The sequence below is a fragment of the Gavialis gangeticus genome, unplaced genomic scaffold (assembly GCF_001723915.1).
Source record: "Gavialis gangeticus isolate Ggan-Ray unplaced genomic scaffold, GavGan_comp1, whole genome shotgun sequence".
Taxonomy (NCBI): domain Eukaryota; kingdom Metazoa; phylum Chordata; order Crocodylia; family Gavialidae; genus Gavialis; species Gavialis gangeticus.
Genome location: NW_017728975.1, coordinates 1,500,736 through 1,522,586, shown reverse-complemented (window position 1 = coordinate 1,522,586; position 21,851 = coordinate 1,500,736). Strand labels below are relative to the sequence as shown.

At 41.5% G+C, this 21,851-nt stretch overlaps 1 protein-coding gene across 3 annotated transcripts in view; it reads left to right on the top strand.

Annotated features, from left to right (window-relative positions):
• ACYP2 (acylphosphatase 2) overlaps positions 1-21,851 on the top strand; it is a 143,597-nt gene that overhangs the window by 46,563 nt on the left and 75,183 nt on the right. Inside the window, exon 4 of one of the 3 annotated variants that reach the window (XM_019508119.1) lies at positions 16,186-16,395. The exons of the other annotated variants lie outside the window; for them this stretch is intronic. Within the exon in view, the coding sequence (XP_019363664.1) occupies positions 16,186-16,261 (76 nt within the window). The 3' untranslated portion in view covers positions 16,262-16,395. Of the gene's footprint in view, positions 1-16,185; positions 16,396-21,851 lie in introns of those variants that run through there. 3 annotated transcript variants of the gene reach the window in all.

Here is a 21,851-nt window from a genome sequence, read left to right as displayed (position 1 = left end):
TTTTTCTTTAAACCACACTGAACATCAGCTCTTCTTTCAGATGTCAATAAATCTGAACTAAATCCTAAGAATAGGTTTAAGAACAAGATAATCCCTTTCTTTTTAATAATGACATATTTTGTTGAGTTTTCTTGGGTGGGAGTGACTTTCCAAGGTACAAATACCAGTTAATTGTCTAAGTCCTATTGAATAATTTAAGCCCTTTGAAAAAAAAATCTTCATTCTAGTTGACACATTGTTGGAATCCAGTGTATTTCTTATGTCCAATATTTTCAAAACATTGTGGAACTAATTAGTCAGATGTGCTGTTAGTGCTGACATAGCAGGATGTAGACTAGTTCAAGGCCCTTGTTGCTGTTGCTTATAGAAACAGATTTTTTCAGAAATCTGTAATGTAACAGTATATTTTTTGCCTGACTAGTAATTTGCAAAATTTTAATTCTCTTTATAAAGGACTCCTTCTTAACCAAATTTCTAGCAAGATAAATGGATTGGACAGTAGTCAGGCTAGTAACTCTCCCCTTTAGAAAAAAAGAAATCTTAGAAATTTATGGATCTCATCCTTGATAAAGCTACAAGGATGTTCAAAATACCAAATAAAATGAATAGATATATTAATGTGAAGTTCTAAAAATGGTTCATTTAATCAAATATTCATTACTCAGTTGTCAAGATGACTGAGTTACAGCTTAATAAGTACCAGGAGCTACTATACACATACCATTTTTACAGAGCAACTGGGCTCTTTTACTCCCTCATAGCTCCTCTGTGTGCCATTTCCGCAGAGTGATGGGGCATACTCTTCCATCCTTCCCAGCTTCTGATCATGACAGGCTGTACATGCACCATTCCCACAGCATGATTGAGAATACATCTGCCAGCCGAGGGACACAGGGATAGGACTGGGTGGTGAAGGAACTGCAGAGTTTGGTTGTGAAGGACAGCAAATGGCCAGGCAAGATGCCATGGGGATCTTGGATGGTTGGACTACAATCGGAAGGCTGAAGAATAGAAACCAGGACTGGAAAAGTGAGGAGATGAAGACAGGTATGTGGAGTCCTTGGGGTGAGGTAGAGACAGGATCAGATTGGAGGGAATGAGACCCAGGGGGCAAGTTGGGAAAGAATAAAGACAAGTTCTCAAGGTGCTGAAATGGAATACAAAATGCCTAAATCTCACCACTTCCCTGCTGTCACCAACTATGTATGAAACATAGTGCAAAATTTCTTGTTGTCTCATGATGGTTCACATAAATAATGATAGCAACATTTTTATTTGTATTGTATTTTAGATGTTCTTTATAATCACATTCCATTCAATTACACATGTGCAATAGATATTTCAGTTTTAGTAGCTAGAAATCTGTGGATAGGTTGTCATCACTGAGCATGCACAAAAACAAATGGATATAAACTGGTCATGAATCAGTTTAGGCTAGAAATTAAATGGTTTCCAAACATTTAATCAGTGAGGCTCTGGAAAAGTTTTCCAATAATTGTTTTTGTCCCCATTACTAACATCTTTTAAGGTGGAACTTGATCAGTTTATAAAAGGGCCAGTAATGACACTAGCAGGGGACTGAACCTGGAGTTCCCTTGCAGTCTTGGTTGAGAATCATAGACAATTAGCATTGTAAAGGACTTCAGGAGACCATCTAGTCCAAATCCCTGCTGAGAGCAGCACTGTCCTCCAAGTAGATCCTCACACCCAAGACTTTGTTTAGCCAGAGCCTCCAAGAATGGAAATTCCACCACCTGTTTAGGTAACCTGTTGCACCTTCCTTCACTACCCTCCTAGTGAAAAAGTTCTTCCTAATATCTAACCTAAACTTCCCTTGCTGCAACTTGAGACCATTGCTTCTTGTTCTCAGTCTAGTTCCATCCCCTTTGGAACCACCCTTCAAGTAGTTAAAGGCTGCTATTAAATCTCCCCTCAGTCTTCTCTGCTCTAGACTAAATAATCCTAGTTCCCTCAGCCTCTCCTCAGAAGTCATGGGTCCCAGCCCCCTAACTATTTTTGTTGCCCTCTGTTGGCCTCTCCAATTTGTCCACATCAAGGAGCAAGGAGAACGAGCAAATGGCCATAAACTGTTAGAGGATGGTTTCAAGTTGGATGTAAGGAAGAACTGCTTTATGGTAAGGGTGACCAGAGTCTGGAATAGACTTCCCAAGAAGGTGGTGCAGTCCTCAACCTTGGAAGTCTTGAAGAGGAGGCTGGACAGTCACTTTGCTGGGATCATTTGATCTCAGCAGTATTCCGGCCCAGAGCGGGCGGATTGGACTCAATAATATTTCGAAGTCCCTTCCAGCCCTTAATTTCTGCGAATCTATGAAACTTTCTTTAGTGGATGGCCCAAACTGGACACCGCGCTCCAGATGTGCCCTGGCTGGAATGGATCTAGTTGGGAATGGTCCTGCTTTGAACAAGTAGTTGGACTAGATGACCTCCTGAGGTTCCTTCCAACCCTAATTTACTATGATTCAATAATTCTGTGAATAGAGGGGAAGAATCACTTCGCTTGATCTACTGGTAACGATCCTACTAATACAGCCCAGTATGCTGTTATTCTTCTTGGCAACAAGCACATGCTATGTTGGCTTATATTCAGCTTATTGTCCACTATAACTTTCAAGTCCTTTTCTGCAAAGCTGCTGCTTAGCCAGTCGGTCCTTAGCCTATATCAGTGCATGGGATTGTTCCATCCTAAGTGCAGGACTTTGCACTTCTCCTTATTGAACCTCATGAGATTCCTTCTGGTCTAATCCTCCAGTTTGTCAAGGTTTCTCTGAATCCTAACCCTACCCTCCAATGTATCCTCTACTCCCCCTAGCTTGGTGCCATCCACAAACTTTCTGAACGTGTACTCCATCCCATCTTCCAGGTCATTGATGAATATATTGAACAAAACCATCCCCAGGACCGACCCCTGGGGCATTCCACTTGACACCAGGTGCCAACTAGATATCAATCCATTGACTACTACCCTATAAGCCTGATGATCCAGCCAATTTTCTATCCCCTTACAGTCTCATCCAACCCATACTTCCTTAGCTTGATTGTGAGAATGTTGTGAGAGACCATATCAAAAGTCTTGCTAAAGTCAAGGTCTATATCATGTCCACTCCCCTTCCCACATCCACAGAACCAGTCACCTCATTATAGAAGGCAATCAGGTTGGCCAGGTATGATTTGCTTTTGGTGAATCCACTCTGACTATTCCTAATTACCTTCTTCTCCTCTAAGTGCTTAGAAATGGATTGCTTGAGGACCTGCTCCATGATTTTTCCAGGGACTGAGGTGAGGTTTTTCAAGAACTGAGGTTTCCTCCCACTGCTGTCAGTTATTCCTTTAACTCAGGTGACAAAGGTTTGTGCAGTGTTTTTGAAGGTTTTTTCTTGAGTGTTTGTTCATGTAAATATGCCACTGTTGATGCATGTATATCTAGTATACTTGGGCTAGAAAGTTTTGGTCAACTGCCTTTCACTTCCTTCTTACTGTCAGGGATTATAAATCAGAGGTCCAAGAGAGACCCAATTTTTAAATGGTTCTTAGCTAGTTTGTCAGCATTTTATGTTAAAAAAATAGCACATGGCATATTAGTGTGTTAGTTTCAGTTTTTTAAAATAGAATTTCCTTCGGTTTGATTTCTGAGGAGATGATTTTCTTTCTCATTTTTCTGGGGTGAATCTCTGTACCAGTTTAGTCACATCAGACTTTAAACCCACATATAAGTCAACTCAACATATTCAATTCATTTATAGAGAAAACAGTTTTTTCCCCAAATACGAGTCGATAACTACAGTGAAGTTCTTGAACTGCTATTTACATGCACTAAAAATGCTAAAATAAAACTGTACCCCCAAAATACTGATTTAGTACTTTTGCTGCACACAAAAAAATACTGCAAGCACATAAGGCAATATTTTTGAGGGCCTGATTATAGGTCAACCCAGTAAACCAGGTGTGATTTTTGTAGTGTTTTTGATAGAGAAAAAGGTTGACTTGTAATTGGAGCAATGTGTTATGTTGTATTAATAAGTAATGAATCAGAGCTTTGATGCTTTTTGTTCTGACTCAGCTGACATTCTGAGTTTAAAGTATAAATATATAACAGTATAAAGTATTATATAGCCATATAAAGAATGCGGAAAAGCACAACTTCAAACAGCTCTTAGCTGCAGAGGACAAAGTGAAATCTTCAGCCTTGGTGTCTGACTTCAGTATTAGGAAAGCCTACTGACCTTATTTTTAAGGGCAGATTTTTGAGCAGAATGCTCTATATTATTGACTGTTGAAAAAAACAAATGTTATTTTAATAACTGGTGCAAAATTATTATTCTTGAATACAAAGATGTCAGGCATATTAAAGGTCACAAAACATTCAAAGACAGGTTACCTATTTGGCAGAAGAACTGCATGAAATTGTTTACTTTTATACACCAAGCCCTTTTTGACTGATTAATTCTTTTTGAGAAATGTGACAAAATAATAAATACATTTCCTTCATGATTTGTACAGAGGCCTTTAGTTTGAGAACAGCTACAAATTAGCTCTGGCAGGAATAACTTGCATATTTCATCTGCTCTTAAGGATGTTTCTTGGCTTACTAGTTGTCATTACTCAGTTACAAAGAAATAACATATGGTACAACGATTTTTCAGTGTGCGTAGAAATTTTTACATGAGTGAAAAATCAAGTCTGTCTTAATTTGAGTGAATCTGGCCCCAAAGCAGACATTTTTATTATTGACATCTTTTGTAGACTCATAGGGCTGGTTTTGATTGAAACATTCTTAACCTTTATTGTGGGTATAGTTGCATCTTGCCAAATCATAGTGTGTTTCTTAAGTAACTTGAATATGAAGTGATAAAGTATGTTTTCTTACCAAGAAGTTATGGTGTGTGAACTGGCAAAAAAATCCATGTTGGTATTTAATTTAATTTACTTCTAATTTAAAAGTAAGAAAGGCAAGGTGATCACATAGATGTGCTAACATCATGAGAATGGAATGTCTCATCCATAGTCCTATGTTTATCTAAAGGTTTACCTCATATAACTTTATAGATTTTGACTATTGCAAATGTTTCCTCAGATCGAATATAAATGTTGCTCCACCAAAATCCTTTAAAATGGAAGAAAACTAACGGACAGAATACCAGTAGGTCTATTAAAACACTTTTAAAAAAAAAATATGGGACAAGTACCCATTATTCCTCCACTCGAAACTTAGCTTTAATTAAAACACTCTGACCCTAGTTTGACTTCAGTGAGCCCTGGATCAGGCCCTGTGGGTGGAATTAGCGAAGGATTAATGACTGAGTGCTTCCACAGGGAGCCCAGCCCATGCCCAGAAGAGGCAGCATGTTAGTTGGACCCAGCTCGCCTGACATCTGTATAGATCAGGTGCTTTACTACGGCTTTTTTGATGCTTTTATCTAATAGCTGGTTGAATCAAGTTTAGATAAGTGCCAAAAAGCCCTGCTGAAGCACCCAATCTATATAGATGCTTCAGAGCCAGGTCAAAGTAACATGCTGTTTCTTCTGGTAAAGCATGGTGGGGGGTTTTTTTTTAACATCTGCAATCACCACAATGTTTGAGAGCACTGTCTTTTCTGATGAGATTTCAGAATTTAAAATTGAGCTATATAAATGTGAATATTATCTTGGCTTGAATACTTCATAGTTGATTCCCTCTGAATACTTGGTGGTAGGGAGCAGGAGGAGCTGGGTGTAGTATGAAAGTAAATACGGTATTTTCTACTTTATTAAGTAAAAATTGAATTGCAATGTGGACACCAATTTTATTCAGTTTTAACTAAAACAGATGGCCTGTCATCTCTCAGGTGTTTTTAGAACATTATTCACCGGAACAAAGCACAATTTTGACTCTTAGGACTGAGGAATGTTCCTTGAGCTCTCAGTGAGTGAGCTGCTGTGCTATATACACATTGGCTGCTGCCAGATGTGGAAAAAAAGAAACCAAGAACAGAGCTTTACCAGAAAAGGAAGCACGTTAGTGCAACCTGGTTCTCTAGAGTCTGTATAAATCACATGCTTTAGCAGGGCTTTTTTGGCAGTTTTATGTAAAGCTGATTCAATCTGCTATTGGATAAAGGCGTCAAAAAGCCCCATTGAAGTGCGTAATCTATACAGATGTTGGACAAGCTGGGTCAAACTAACACAATGCCTCTTCTGATCATGTGCTGCACTCAGCACAGGGGTGCACCTAGCTGAAAGTAAAGCACTGTTTTTTGTGCGGGGGGAGGGGTTCACATCTGTAAGCAACCAATATTTTTTTTTCTTTCCTTTATATCACTTTAGGGTACCTCATCAGATCAATATTAATTCTTTTAATGTTGGTATGAATGCATTTTGTTTTTTATTCCCCTTGTGTTTTAGAGGGAACCCAAATTCTCAAATACATTAGTATTAGTGATTTTCACTGCAAAAAGAATTAAAAGGACTAATATACTTTCCTGTTATCCTAACTATTAGGTTAGGCAAGAGTGTTAGTGGCTATCCAAAACCTAAACTATCTCTGCAACCAGTTGTTCCAGGATATTTGTTTCCACAAAATCAACCACTGACAGAGGAATCTGAATGCATAACCATCAATTGTATGTTATGTGGGCAGAGGCAGTGGGCGCTGCTCCCCAGCTACTCATGAACACCACGTGTTCCTGGAGGCTGGGGGGGTATGGCAACTGCCTTCAGGTGGTGGCAGTAGGGGTGTGTCGGCAGCAAGCACGGAGGTCCTGCAGGCAGCCACGGCAGTGTCAGTGGTGTGGGGGGGAAGGGCGGTGAGCGCTGACCAGCGGTTGGTGACCACCTGCAGACAGTGGTGGCCAGCGACAATCAGGGACTGCCCACAGATGCCACTGGTGGTGTTGGCCACAAGGGGGGGGGTGAGCAACGACCACACACAGGTGCTGCCGGCAGCATTGGTGCCGCTTTTTGCAAGGGGTGCACCACCAAGCTCAGGGGGTGCATGTACACTCACATGAACCCCATATGCATCACCAATGCCACCACTGATTGCCAGAGAAGTGAAAACCACAGTTTTAAATATGCCACGGTTTTTGCCTCCCTGCCACTGATTGGCAGAGGGGCCCCAGTGGCCCTGCAGCTTGCGTCATATTTAAAACTGCAGTTTTTCACTTCCTTAGCAATCAGTGGCAAACCATCAAGCTGGAAAGGGCCCCTCTGCCAATCAGGGGTTGGAAGGGCAAGTGGCAAAATGGAAAAAATTAAGGAGCCGTGGCGAAGGGCAGTTCCTTTGCGATTTATGGAGATCCCTAGTTATAGAGGACCCTGCAGACCCTGGAATCGTCTATGGGGGGCTGTTGATCTTATTCTGTAATCTAGTACATTAATAATTTAATTTTTAAATTTATTATATTATTCATTTTGAGTAGGGGATTGAGAATTATTCCATAAGTGGATTGCAGATAGTCTAAAGGTAACTTGGTTGCATCTGCCTTTCCATTTTACATTGCTCCCATAAGTGGTGAGTACAATAATCTGGCAGGCTTCAGAAAAATTTAGATACAGTGGGCTTCATCTCATGTGCATTTGTTTTAATGCTAGTTAACTGTACTAACATTGCATTATTAGCTTTGAAAAAAATGTATTTTGTGATGAGTTTTTGTGGTTCTTGGAAATCGGGCGAAAGATCTGATTTATAATGAGAACGAATGATTTGTTCCTTAGTAGTTTTTATACTTTGTCCGTGTTCAGAGTGGCACTCCTGTGTCAGCAGAGTAGGAAGATGTAGCTTATTCTCATTTGTTTGCTTGCTGCTGATGCAAAAAGATCCTTTCCTTCAATATGTAAAGCCTTCATAACTTCATTAAAAAAAACCAGACTTCAAAATTGGAGGCTAATATAGCCATGTTTGCAAAAACTCATAGAACTAATCATGGCTAAGTACAGAGGTTCAAGGTAAGTTCCTGAGGTTAGGGAAGTTTTTATGGGCAGATTATGCTATTGCTCATAGGAAGGTAGGGATGGAAGGACCCTCATGAGCAGGGATCCAGGTTTTCCGTTTCCCATGGAAAAACAGAAAAAAACGTGGATTTTCCCTTTTGTCTAACAAAACCCCATATTTTTCATTTTTAACAGAGCAATACACAGATTTTGCTGTCTTGCAAAGAGCTCTCTGCAGGCTGGCAGAGTTCCAGGCTGCAGGGGGCTGGGGGAGTGGAGGAGGGTGGGCAAGCACAGCGCACCATGTACATGCATGTGGCTGCCAGGCAAGTCTGGAGAACAGCTCCTGCAGGTATGTTGGGGCGGGGGAGGATTGAGGCCCCCATAGGGAGGGAGGGAAGGAGTTGGGCAGGGCTGGGGCTGGGGTTGTGGCTGCTGCTCAGCCAGGCGGTTTGGGGCCTGGGGCAACAATGTATGGCTGGAGGCCCTGGTGGGGAGCAGGATGGGGCTTCTTCAGCATGCTGGGAGCCGGGAGGAGTGGGGAAATGTCATTTTCCCTGAAAAGGTGCCTCGCACCAAAGCCCATGCTCAGGGATGTGCTCAGCGACAAAAAGTAGTGGAACAAATTTATGATGCTACTTTTTTTTCCTGCTGCAAACGCATGCCCCTGTATATGGGGATGTGCCTCTGGGAGCTGTGAGATGTGGATTTGAATCCCTTTAGGCCAAGGAGAGCTTATACCGCAGTTCTTCCACTTCCTGCTTGAGTTCTCTACTCTAGGTGGGTGCTGACAGTACCGTCTCCTCTTTTGACCTGGCTTTTAAAGTGAGAATGGCTACTTGCTGTATACTGTGTGGGACTCAGTGCAAGGCATGGTCTTAATGAACTGTCTCTGCAGCGGCTTAGGCAGAATTTAGGTAATACTGTATCTCCTTTGTCGATCACAGTGTAATGTACATGGCAGTTATTGTCCAGCTGCTCAGTCTGGTGCACTCCTTGTATGCACATAAGCTGAAGTTCAGGAGCACAGAGATCTTTGCAATTCAGAATGTAAGTAATAATTTGTATTTAGGTTCCTAATAAATTTTGTGGTTGCTAGAATGAAGGGATTCTGGGTAGCTTTTAGGAAAGTAAGCATCTACGTTTTAACTAAGCCCCACTTAGGTACCTAGCTGGTTAATCTGGATTTGTCCTACGTATCTAGCCTTGTATAGTATCCTTTTCTATTTATTTTCATCCCATTTCTGTTACTTCTCTAACATAATGGTAGGAGTTACTCTTAGTTACCATATATTATACAGGTAGGATTTTGCAGATGGAAGTTTTTTCTAAATTCTGGTATCACAATTTCTCCAACGTTAAGACACCATCTTTTAAAATACATATATTCATTGAAGAAAGCCTTGACTTCATTTCTATCCTTTACCAGAGAAATGTAATTTTTCCAGATAGAAGATGCCATTTTTATGCAATAATACTCCTTTCACTTCAGACAAAAAGGACATTCTCTGGTTGGGATTTGTAGAAAGCTGTAATATGCTAGACCAAAAGCTAAATAGTCTTGGGTGCCTATACACGTGCTCCGATGCATTCTGATTAGAATGCATCCAAGCAGATTCAATTAATAGTGGCAGGGTGCTTTGATTAAAACTCATCCCACAAGCTTTAAAGTGCCTCCACAGCCATTTTGAAATGTAGGACACTGAATACATGTGACACTGCAGCATTTTAATTAGAGCAGCTGTCCAGGAGCTGCTCTAATTAAAATGTTCCCCCTCCCCCACCATTGCAGAGCATGTGTATAGATAGACACCAAAGCTGTCCTCCAGAAAAGGATGTGGTGCCTGGCAACACTTCTGTGAATTTGAAGTTAGTTGGCAACCGCTTCTGTGAAAATTGGCAGTAAGGCTGGTTGAAACTAAGATTTTTTTTTTCCATTTTTAAAAAGCTTGTCATTCTGAAAACCAAAAATGTTAAGGCAAAACAAAAGATTTCACCTTGATTTTTATGGAAAAATTATAAAGTGGCAACTGACTGCCCCCTGTTCCTGGGGACTCCTTGTGATGCTCTCAGTGTTGGGGTACTCCATAGAACGATAAGCCTTAGATGCCTTGAGAGCCATGTTTCCACTCCAGAAGCTGTGGGGCCCTCTGGCCTGGGACAGTTCAGACAGTAAATCTGACCCAGAGCCCCAGATCTTAGGATCTTTGTGGCTGTCCCTAAACTTGAGACCTTGAAAACTCAAGTTATCTGTCAGGCAGATGTTTAAAAATTACAGTTTTAATGCACTTTCTGAATTACATTCCTTTCTGAAATGAAATGCTTTAAGCTCTTTAATCAGCCTCTTGATTTCTACACAATTACCCCCTGCCATAGTACCATATTCGTATGGGGGATAAATAACATTTTCTTCATGCTATCACTGGTGCAAACCTCTCTGCCATCCGTGCTGCTCCTTATTTGACCAGAAGGGCTGTTCCTGAGCCATGCTGCTAAGCTCCAGAGACCACGAAAAATATGCTCACTGTTTTTCTGTTAGACCCAGGCTTCATTCATGTGTTCAGTCTGTTTATCAAAACCCCATTGTCAAAGCTAGGATATGGTCAGCTTTTTAAAGAAAGTGCAGGCAAATAGAGTTCCCATGAATCCTTGCAATAAACTGTATTCTATTTGGCTGTTTTTCTAGCTCTCTCTGTTATAGCATGACTTGTCATATTATCATATTATCCTCATACTCTCAGAAGCCCTCTGCAGTAATCCCCACAGCATTTTGTGTGAGACATACTAGTGAGAGAAAAGCTGATCAAATATAGGCCGTCCCAGTGATGAATGCTGCTAACTCAGTTGTTATTCCAGTAGCTATTTTTCCAGCTTTCACAAAGTATTTTTCCCTCCCAGTTGGAAAAAAGTGCTGAGTATTAGCATGAGTGAGGTGAGGAAACTACACAATGTGAAGAGCAGATACTTAGTATGCTAACCATGCCAGGAGTGTCAAGATATGAATCAAAATCTTCTTATGTTGAGTATTGAATGTAGTCAGTTTACATTAGTCACTTTACTCTCTACATCAGCAATTTTTTCCTGGCTTGATGTGCCTTTGTGATGTTCAGCAGTGTCATGGAGTGGAAGTCAGGATCCTGCCCTTCAAGATTAATAATATATATTGCATTTTGGCAGGGGAGCAGAGGGGCTTAAGTTATAACAAAGATTTGCTTAGCTGGTTATGAAGACAGAGGCTCAGTGGATCCAAGAATATAAAAATGGTTGCAAAGACTCAAATTCCATTTTTAAAGTCTTTGCTTTCCTTCTGTAAGCTTTCGGAAGGAAACCCAGGATGAGGAACTCCTGTTATGTAGTTCTTTTGTAACTCAGTCTGTGGTTCTAGTTTCCTTAAGTTGTGAATGACTTTGTTTTCTTTATAAAAAAAAAAAAAAGTAGTATAGTCCAGTAATTATTAGAGTAGTCTCCGGTAGGTTATTAAAATAATTGCTCATGTCACCTGCCCTTTCCATCACAGCGTTAATACTTCAATACCTGGTAGAGGAGAGAACGGATCTTTAAAAGGGAAAACAGTAGTACAGAATTAAAAAATTCATTAAAATTGCAGTTTGACTTGCCATATGTGCCACACAAAAATAGAAGTGATAAATCAAATTTAGCATAATATCCCGAGTCACTAAAATGACACAAGTATTTATATTTTGGGAGAATTTAGGAGAAACCAGGGGTGGGCAGAGTATGGGCCACAGGCCAGATCCAGTCTGCTGAAGGATTTTGTCTGGCCTGCAGCAGGTCCTTCAGTCCTGCCCAGCCCAGGCCCTGGGCTGTGGCAAATGCAGCTGTTTCTATCACTCCCAGGCACACAGCAGGGCTGAGGCGGCACAGCAGCTGGATTTATTTCCACCATCAGACCCAGCCCTGCTGCCCGAGCACTCTGGCTGGTCTGCCCTGCACCCGCCACTGGAGTCAGGACCCACATGGGCAGGGTGCATGGCCAGGTGAAGGGATGGGGTTGTGAGTGGGCAGACAGGAAGCAGTGTTCAGGAGCAGCATGGGTAGGTGAGGCCCGTCTTAGAACGGGATCTTAGGACAGTGATAGCATGGGCTGGGGTCCAGGGCAGAGCTGGTCCTGCAACAGGCATGGGTTCTGTGGGCAGGGGCATATAGGAAGTGGACTGTGGCTGTCCTCTGGGCCCTTGCCCCATGCTGTCACCACCCTAAGATCCCAGACCTGGCCCCAGATGCAGCTCCCTGCTCACCCATGGCCCTATCCTATCCACCTGGCTGTGTGTCCTGCCCATGCAGGTCCTGGCTGGTCTGTGTAGTGACCGCAGGATTGTTGTGTGGTGACAGCACAGGGCTGGGGCCTGGAGCAGAGGCATGATCTGCATGCCCCTAACAACAAAACCAGTGCCTTGCCACCTAGCTCCACACTGTAGCACCCTCTTGCCCTCCACAGCACATTCAGCTGGTTCAGAGCTGCCCTGAGCTGGCAGGCTGACCTCCAGGGCCCCCAGCCAGCCAGGGCTGTGTGGCAAAGTGGGGTTCTCTGACTAGCCACAGTGTTAGTTTTCCCCACTTGCCTTTGGGCACACCACCCACCTGACTCATCTGCCACGTCTTGTTCTTAGTTAATTAAGATGGGAGGCTGCCCATTCTTGCCCTGATGCCAGGAGGCTCCGATCCTCCCCTACACCGCAGCTCAGCCTCGCAGATGGCATCCAGATGACACAGTGCTCCCAGCCTACAGGCAAACCAAGCTTAAGCCTTGTTAGGCTTCAGACACACACACTCATGCCGCCCTCCTCTCACGAGGGCCTCTCACACTCCACCCCCTTTCACAGGGTCTCTTTCACACATTGACAACTTATGCTACCTTGCTCTCTCTTGGAGTGGGCCCCTTAGGCCATAGGCTTTGCTAGTTCGTACCTTGGGTGGCAGACCTTGGGCCTCTCCTGAGACCCTCACCAGGGTAGTGGCCAGCCAATTCCCCGACTGGGTCTAAGCTTGCTTTGGCCCCTTCTGGGGCAACTCTCTCATCTATATCTATAGATATATAAATAAAAACATACTGGGCTCTTAGCCCTCTGGTTTTCCCCACCTTCACTGGGGCTGCACGCCACCCCCTCATTGGGGCTCTGCCACACACTTTCCCCCTCAGAATGATATTCGGGGGTTTAACTTGGCTGCCTTCTCTGCTGGCTTTGCCCCAGCCTACTGCAGCCCCTGCCATGTGGCAAGCACCCCAAAGGTGCTCTGACCCCAACTCAGCATGCTGAGGTCCTGGGCACGTGTGTAAGCATTGTACCCGGGAGCAATAAACTCTGGCGCAAACTGTCAGAGTTTATTGCCTCAAATTAATTTCGCTTGTAGATGTGCCTGGCGATATCTTATTCACTGGTATTAGTTAAGTGCATAGAGAGCTCAGTCAAAATCAGAACTCCATTTGTGCTAGGCACAGTACATACTCATACTAAGAGGCAGTCCTCAAAATAAATAATCTGAACAGGCAAGAAAGGCAAAGACTATGAGCAAGGAGGTATTATTTAACAGATGGGAAACTTTGGCAGAGGAAGGTCAAGTGTCTTGCTCAAATTCACACTGCAAGTGTGTTACAGACCTATAAATTTAGCCTGTACCTCCTGAGCCCTACTTTACACCCTTATTCAGATGCCCTTAAATTGTCTTTGTGTTGCTCCTTTTGCATGTGGAGTTGTGCAGAGAATGATATACACATAATCATGCTTCCTAAGTGGAATCAACTGAGATAGTCAGGTTTTAAGAGATAATTGTGGATTTGCTATTTACAGCAATATATATTAACAATGAAAAACCACATATATTTGGATAGTCTTATTTTGGTGATATACAGTTATGTTTTAATTGAACATGAAAATTTTGAGGCTCTCATACAATATTTTTCAAATCTGGCATCACCAGAAAGCAATAGATGTTTACTCCCTCTGGTTTTGAAGTGTATTTTTTTTCACTAGCAGTTTCTCCTGATAGGTTGTTGTTACTGGCCTTAGGAAAATACTCAAAGGACAGAATCAGGAAGGGCAGAGAATTTACAGTACTTAAAATAATGACTGATGTCAAATAAAATATTTTAGCCATATCTGATAAGAAGCAAGTGTTAATTTTAAACAGCTGCCTTTAGGTGGAAATAAGTTCTCTGATCTACAGCTCCTAAAGTCCTATCCTGGATAGTCATGTTCAGCAGATCACAGGATTAGTTAAGGCAAATATTGAAGTGAAATTTAGGAATGGTGAAATAAATATGAACAAAGGTGACAACAACTTGCCTGGGGCTGGAACATACTGTCCTTTCCAAGTTTATGTCAATGCCACGTGTTTAAAACACATTAGTTGGTACCCCCTTCCTCCTCTCCTCTCTTCCCAAAGCAGATCAACTGTAACATACCAGTGGTTTTTTAGAATTGATCTGAAGGTCACATAGGTCTGCTTCCAAAACGGCAGACCTATGCTATACCACCTTCCAGCTCTATGAAGTACCTTGCCCATTGTCCTATACAACAACCTTTTCATTTTAGGACACTCAATTCACACTCATTTAGAGAACCAAGAGCTATCCTTTGCAATGGAAGGTGGGACCTTTACCTTTGGGATGGAAGGTGGGACTGCCCTTGGCAGGGGTCAGGAGCGGGCAAACAGTACAAAGAGCAGGGCACAACAGGGTGAAATTCTGTTCCCCGCCATCCTTAAATGGCAGCAGCTAGATCAGTGATTCTCAACTTCTGTAGCTTCAAGTCCCTGCTCTATATCTTTTCTGAATTTAGATCTATCTCTAAATTTCAGCTGGGGCGCTGTGGAATTCAAAAAAGTTGTGAAGAGGGCATTGAGGCTGAAAAGGATGAGAACCATTGGTACAGAGACTAATCTTTTGCTTAAAAGGAAGATGTATTTGGTGTCATTTCTTAAACAGTACATCTCAGTACTGGTATGATTTCCTCTGGCAGGGGAATGGAATATGTTGTATGTTTAAAAAAATGTGCACACATGCATGCATACACTCACCTACCACCCTTTTTCAGGTGTAAGAGTGAAGTGCACCACTAATTTTAATTCAGAAAAAAGTGTCCCCCAGATATCAGAAGTTTGGGAGACACTGATCTAAACTGAGAATATGTTATATTATATCCTTAAACAGCAAAAGTTGTTAGCAAATTAGTATTTTTTCCAAGCAGCATGTGTCTCAATGGAACTATTTCAAAAATAAAAACAGGCAAATATTGGGGTGGGAGGTGTGTGAACTGAAGACTGAATGTTTAACATTGCTTTTGGTCTGTTTTTGATGGAGATCGTTGCTATAAGAAATACCTCAGGTGACATCATTTAGTTATGAAGTTTTATAACTGGGGAATAAAGTAATTTTTGTCATACATATACTCCATGGCCAATCTTCAGACTTTCTGTACCAGTTAAGTTTTTCCTGAGGATTCAGTGATAGGTCCTGTAAGATAGTGTTGCCAACTTTCATAGTTTTTGCGATACTCATAACGTGGCATTTTCCTTACAGCCCTGACTTCTGTTAGTAATGTTATTAAGTGAGAATTACAGTTTTCATTTTTAAAAAGAAGTTTCAGCCCCTCTGACTGTAGAGGAAAGCTGAAACTGTGCCTGACCCCTAATGCTTCCAAACCAAGAAGACAAATAAAAAACTCAAAACTTATTATTTTTTTAAATCTCATGATTTAATTTAGCTAGTTGCATTATTTTTCTGGCATTTTCTGAATTTAAACTCATGGGATTAGTAATACTGCTTAATGAAAAGAGGATAGTCATAGCTAATGTGATTGGGTTCCAGAGGCTCATTAGAACATTTTCTTGTTCTGTGTAATTTCTGTCTAGGTCCATAGCAACACAATAAGAAGTCTTTTGTTCCTAATATCAGACATACTACTGGAGTTAGTAAATGAAAGGGGAGACAGGGAGACTGAAGAGGATAATACTTGTTCATTATTAGGACATCTACAGTTTCATAGATTTCATAGACATTAGGGCTGGAAGGGACCTCGGAAGATCATCGAGTCCAGCCGCCTGCCCAAAGGGCAGGAAGTCAGCTGGGGTTGTGCTAAGGAATGCCAGTCTTGATGCATCTTAACCCCGTCTGACTTATGTGCACGTTTTCTTTTTGAAGTCAGACTGTGTAATTATTTTAAAAAAAATCAAATGCTGAGTAAACGTTTAGTTTTATGACAATTGGTTCAGCTGAACCTTGATTTTTTTTCTTCTCAGAAGTCATAACATCTCAGCCATAGGATGGATTCTGCATCACTGTTGGTGTCATTGGCGACATGTAGGGGGTGCATGAGGGTGCACTTGCACCCCCTGAGCATGGCATGCAGCCCCTACAAAAAAACGTTGACAACACTGTCAGTGGCGCCTGTAGGCAGCCTCTGCTCGCTACCACCCCCCTTCCCACCGACACCACCGGTGGTGTCTGTGGGCGGTCAGTGATTGCCGCTGGTGGCCGCCAACACTGCTGGTGACGTCTGTGGGTGGTAGTCGACCCTGGTCAGCACTCGCCATCCCCTCGCTGCCCCCCACCACGACAGTGCCAGCAGCGTCTGCAACAGCTTACTGCTGCCCCGCTGCCACTGCCACACTTCTGCTGCCGCCAGCGCCGTCATACCCCCCAGCTGCTGTTCATGATCGGGGTCCCACAAAAAGTAGGATTAGGCAATAGTGTGATGATTGGATGATTGGCCAATAGTGTATGGATTCCATGTCATACTGCCATCATTGCAGTATAGCATGGAACATAAACTTTATGAGTAGAGTTCTAGGAAATCTTAAGCGATCAAAGGAGGTGTGAGGGCATCACATGCACCAAATCTTAATCAGTTCACTTCTGCTTTACCTACCTGTTGAGACTGAACTGCAAATACAATGTATATCAGCTGACAGAAGAGCGAAGTTGTGAAGTACTGTAGGTAGGAGAGGAATAAAACATGCAGAATCATGGGACTTTACAGCTGTGGGGGAGAGGGCTCAGATGAATGGCTTTATAATGGAGTATAGATATCCCTGATCCCCTGATTATTGTTCTCCTGTGGAAACTTTAACAGGAAAAATTGTTTTTCCTTCACGTCCTTGCACAAATTGTATTTTTCGCTGTGGAAACCTTTGGCATCAGAATGGGTCTCTTGTGTACCACCTTTTCATCAAGCTGTATGGTATTAATTGTTTTTATGGCTTGCATGGGGTTTTTCATATTACAGTTGTTACAAAGTCTCTTTTGACTCTTTACACTTGAAGTTTGAACCTCCCTTTAGAATGACATTCATATTTATCTATATACACACATCATACTGGTGCTTAAAGAAACTTAAGGAAATGGGACCTACAGGCTGAAAAGAATCAGTGAGAGCTAAATTAATTTTGTTAGAAAAATCAACTTTACAGAACATCACTGTGCAGCTGTTAAGGCTACACTGCCAACTGTAGATATTGAATTCTGAATGTACAAGACCTCTCAGCCAAAGTTCTCTTTTATGCTTTACATAAAGGGAGATTTACTTACAAGATTCCAAAGAAGACTAATTTTTGGGCTGCATGTATATGTCATTTTCACTGTGTGACTTCACGTGTTTCCAAATTATTTATCCTGGATAGCAATGAGGGTTTTTTATCTGATTTGTCTTGACAGGTATTTATTCTGTTGTTTTTATATTTTGGTAGTATCAGCAGAGGGAAAAATGTGAGGCGTGTTTTGTTTTTTTTCTTGCATTCTTCTCTTGCACAGATCCTGGCTTCCTAGAATCATTAACTCTCGGGAACAAAACTGAGTGTATCTGTGATTGGCAAGGCTTTTGGTATTGAGCAAGTTCTTGTTAGCTTCCTCTTTAGAACACTGTAGGATATAAATTTGCCAAGAAACTATTTTCCGGTTCACTTGCAATGTACAGTATAGTTACTGTCAGGAAAGTTTTACTTCTTTATGGGCTTACAGTTTTCTACATTGTACCCTTTGAAAAATGGTACTGTATTTATTGGATTTGCCAAATGCACTTACGATTTTGAGGTCAAACCTGAAAAGGCTTTACTCACTTTTAACTTAAGGCAAAAAACTCCCATGAAGTCATTAGGATTTTTCCATAAATAAAAACATACGTCTTTGGACACATATACAAAATAGGAACACATTCAACTGTTAATTTAGTAATTAACAGAATTAGACCACTCTCATAAAAATAGTAAATATAGTCCCCTTAACATGAATTGTTCAGGCAAATGCACATGTAACTAGGTAGGTCATCAAGGTACAACACAAGAAGCTAACAAATTTGGATTTGGGGAGATCAGCAAGGAGAAGCAGCTTGACTCCAGGAATGGTGACTGCAAGTGTTGAGGCTAACATGAGGGTATAAAGTGCCAAAATACAACCAGCTGACTGAAAACCTAAAAGAAAAAGAGAAATCACCCAGTAATAGATTGGCGAAGGCTTTAAAAACAACCTAACCTGTTGGTGGGTCCTCAACTTAACTCTGAAGGGGATTGCATCTCCCCAAATGAATATTTTCCAATGGCAATGCCACAAAAATAACAGTATGTACAGTATATGCTTCGAAAGTTTTGACATTTACATCACTGAGAGCAAGAACAGACATCTGATCTTCATTTATGAAACACATAATTCTTTGGCAACTGTATAGTCATGTTAGAATCTTTCCTTTTTGTTTCAGAGTTGTACAGCTAGTAATCAGTCCTAAGGCTTTTATTATAGAAGTTTACCTTATATAATGCAATAGAAAGTGTACCTGTTTTATTCAGCTATTTATATAGTTCTCATCACTCTGCTGTGGCTATTTTCTGTTAAATTAGCATAAATGTGGTGACATATTAGGTGGTGTCTAAAAAGAATAGTAAATGAAAGTAAGCGTCCCATGTCTGTGTTGATTTTTGCAAAACAGTGCTTATGAGTTGATTTCATTGGCTTTACATTAATGTAAAATTTCTTCTTCAAACAAGCACATTCCAGAAGGAGAATATTATCTGTATACATCTCAAAAATTTTTAAAAACATGAATATTCTTCTTCTATTTTTATTCATTTAAAATTACTGAGGTAATATAACTACCATTGTGAAACATAATTGCGTGTTCAGAATCCAGGGCCAAATTTGTATCTCTTAATGTGTGCTGAAATATGCTTTAGAACAGAGTACAGGCAACCCCCGCTTAGCGGTCTTAACTGGTTCCTGAAAAGCCAAGCGTTAAGCAAAACGAGCGTTAAGCAAAACTGAAAGTATTTGACGATCAAAGATGGCGGCTTCAATCGTTTTTAATGCCCTAAGATGGCAACCGCAAACATAACGAAACTCGCTGAGCGCTAAGTGAAATCAGGTATCTATTTAAAATGAGCATTATAGTGAAATAGCACTAAGCGAAACAGTGTTAAGCAGGTTGCCTGGAATCCCATTGAAAGCAATGGGTAGAGTAGGTTGCTACTAAATTACTTCCAAGTCTAAAAAACTGGCCCATTGTGAATACTAATGAACATAGTATATTTGGTTTATCAGAACTGTACCATATTACCTATCTGTTCTGCTACAGTCTGAACTAATTTCTATGCTGGCAGGGCATTCAATAAATAATGCAAAATGTATTTTTTTTTCCTAGAAGTAAATTCATATTTGCATATAAAAGTATGCTAGATATATTACAGCTTTTGTAGTAAGAAATAATTTTATCTCCCTATTACACTAAGATATTTTTCACCTTGGTCTTGGTCTCCATTTCATTTTGCCCTCTGTTTGTCATTACTACTAATCAGTTCCTTATTTTAATGTAGGGTAACAGTGGAAAAGATAAAAAATAAATCTCTTATACGATTTTTACAATCACTCCCTATCTTCTTTATAAAGGCAACACACCAATAATATCAGGGTATTTCTAGTTTGGGCCCTCAAAAGCAGTTATGTTTAGTTTTCTGTGCATTTGCCAGTCACTGTTCAAGATAAAAGTAAAACTCAAATCCAATCTCTTAGTTTGCAATTTGGTAGCTTCTGTTACCTCTCTTTATCTTTCAGTTTATTTATGAGGCTTAAGATGTTTTGGACTCAGAAAATCTTTTCTCATGCAAAAAAAAAAAAGATTTGAATTACTTTTCATAGGCATTTAAGTCACCTCAGTACTACTGAAAAACTTGTGACTCAGGGCAGGGTAGCCATTTTATTAATAGTGTTTTCTTCAGTGGTTATATGTCCTATATCTGAGTTTTTAGGCATATTACTTTCAGCTTTTAATTTGGTAAAAAAGATCTATGGACTAGTTTTCCCACTGAATCTCAGCCATAGTCTCTTAACCATTCAAACTGTGTTTATGTAGTGTTCAGTCATGCTGCTGAAAAGATCAGCTCAACAGGGCCCTCAAACATTAGTGTGGCCTCAAATATAGAAGCAATCAGCTACCCCATTAGAATTTCACTGTAGCTAACCTGCAATTAGGAGAAAGTGAAGGATCTACAGGACCAAATCCTAATACTGAATTGAAAAAGTTAAAAATAGATCACATGAATCTTAAGCAGGGTAGAAATAATAATTCTGTCAGCTAGCTTCTAAAATAATTCCTAAAACTGTCCTAAATCATTTAAAAAAAAAAAAAAAAAAAAAAAAAAAAAAAAAAAAAAAAGTTACCTCCAGGTAATTAAATCTCATCTCTGTTTTCTCAAGAAAACCCCTACATGGATAGGCACCTTTTATATAATTATTTGCTGCCAGCTTGCAGTTTAAAAAGCCCTAGATTACATATAGGTCCTAAATGGAAGTAGGAAGTGTTCAGCATCTTTCAAGTTCCTAAGTTTCTACCAATACAGTTCAGTCCTTTGTTACAAATATATTAGAAGAAATAATCTTGCTGCTTACAAGGGTAACTATTATCAGACCTTGTAGTTTAGCCACATTAAATATTGAAAGCAAAAGTTAAATTTTAAGAAAATCAACAGTCCTTAAATGTATTAAAACTTCTATGTGTAAGACTGTTGGAGGATTTTGCCATTTTTCTGATTATACTTGTAGTCTTATTCCAATGATCATCAGTGACTTGTTACCCTAGCTTTTAACAAATTATTTGGCAGACATTTGATACACCATTATGAGAGTGTCATAGACAGTCTCATTCATCCTAAAATGTATGTACTCCAGATGCAACAAGGTAAAATGTATTATGGAATTCTGTCCCAGATCCCCTCCCGGAGGTAGAACCAAGGCCCTGCTGTGGCCTTTTCCATCTCCCTCCCCTCATCTGGCCTGGAGGCTGAGAACGGGTGTGACCCCAGCTCTGAGGGGCAGAGCCAAGCCCTGGTGCATGCTTCTGCCCCCTGCACCCACCTTCAGCCAGCCAAGAGGCTGACGAGTGGGGTGTGGCTCCTGGTTCTGGAGGGGTGGAGCCAAGCCCCCCCTCCTACCCAGAGGCAGAGAAGGGGGCATGATTTGGGGACTGCAGCCCTGCTCCCAGCTCTGGGGGGCCAGAGACAAGCCCCACTGTGGGCTCCCCCCATTCAGCCTGGAGGCTGAGTGACTGTGGCTCATGGCTTCCAGCTCTGGGGGGCAGAGCCATGCCTCAGTGGGGGTTTCCTTCCTTCCCTCAGCAGGCTGGAGACTGAGAAAGCGGCATGGCTAGGAGACTCCAGCCCCGCTCCCAGCTTTGGGAGGTGGAACCAAGCCTTCTGCTGCAGGCTTTCCTTCCTCCTCCCCGCCTCAGCCAGCTCCAGGCTGAGGAGGGGGTGTGGCTCTGGCTCCTGGCTCTGGGGGCAGAGCTAAGCCCGGGTGCAAGCTTCCCTCCCCTGCTGCTTCAGCTGGCTGGGAGGCTGAGAAGGGAGCATGGCTAAGAGATTCCAGTCCTGCTCCCAGCTTTGGGTGGCAAAGTAAAGCCCTCAATTTCAGCTCCCCCCCCCCCCTT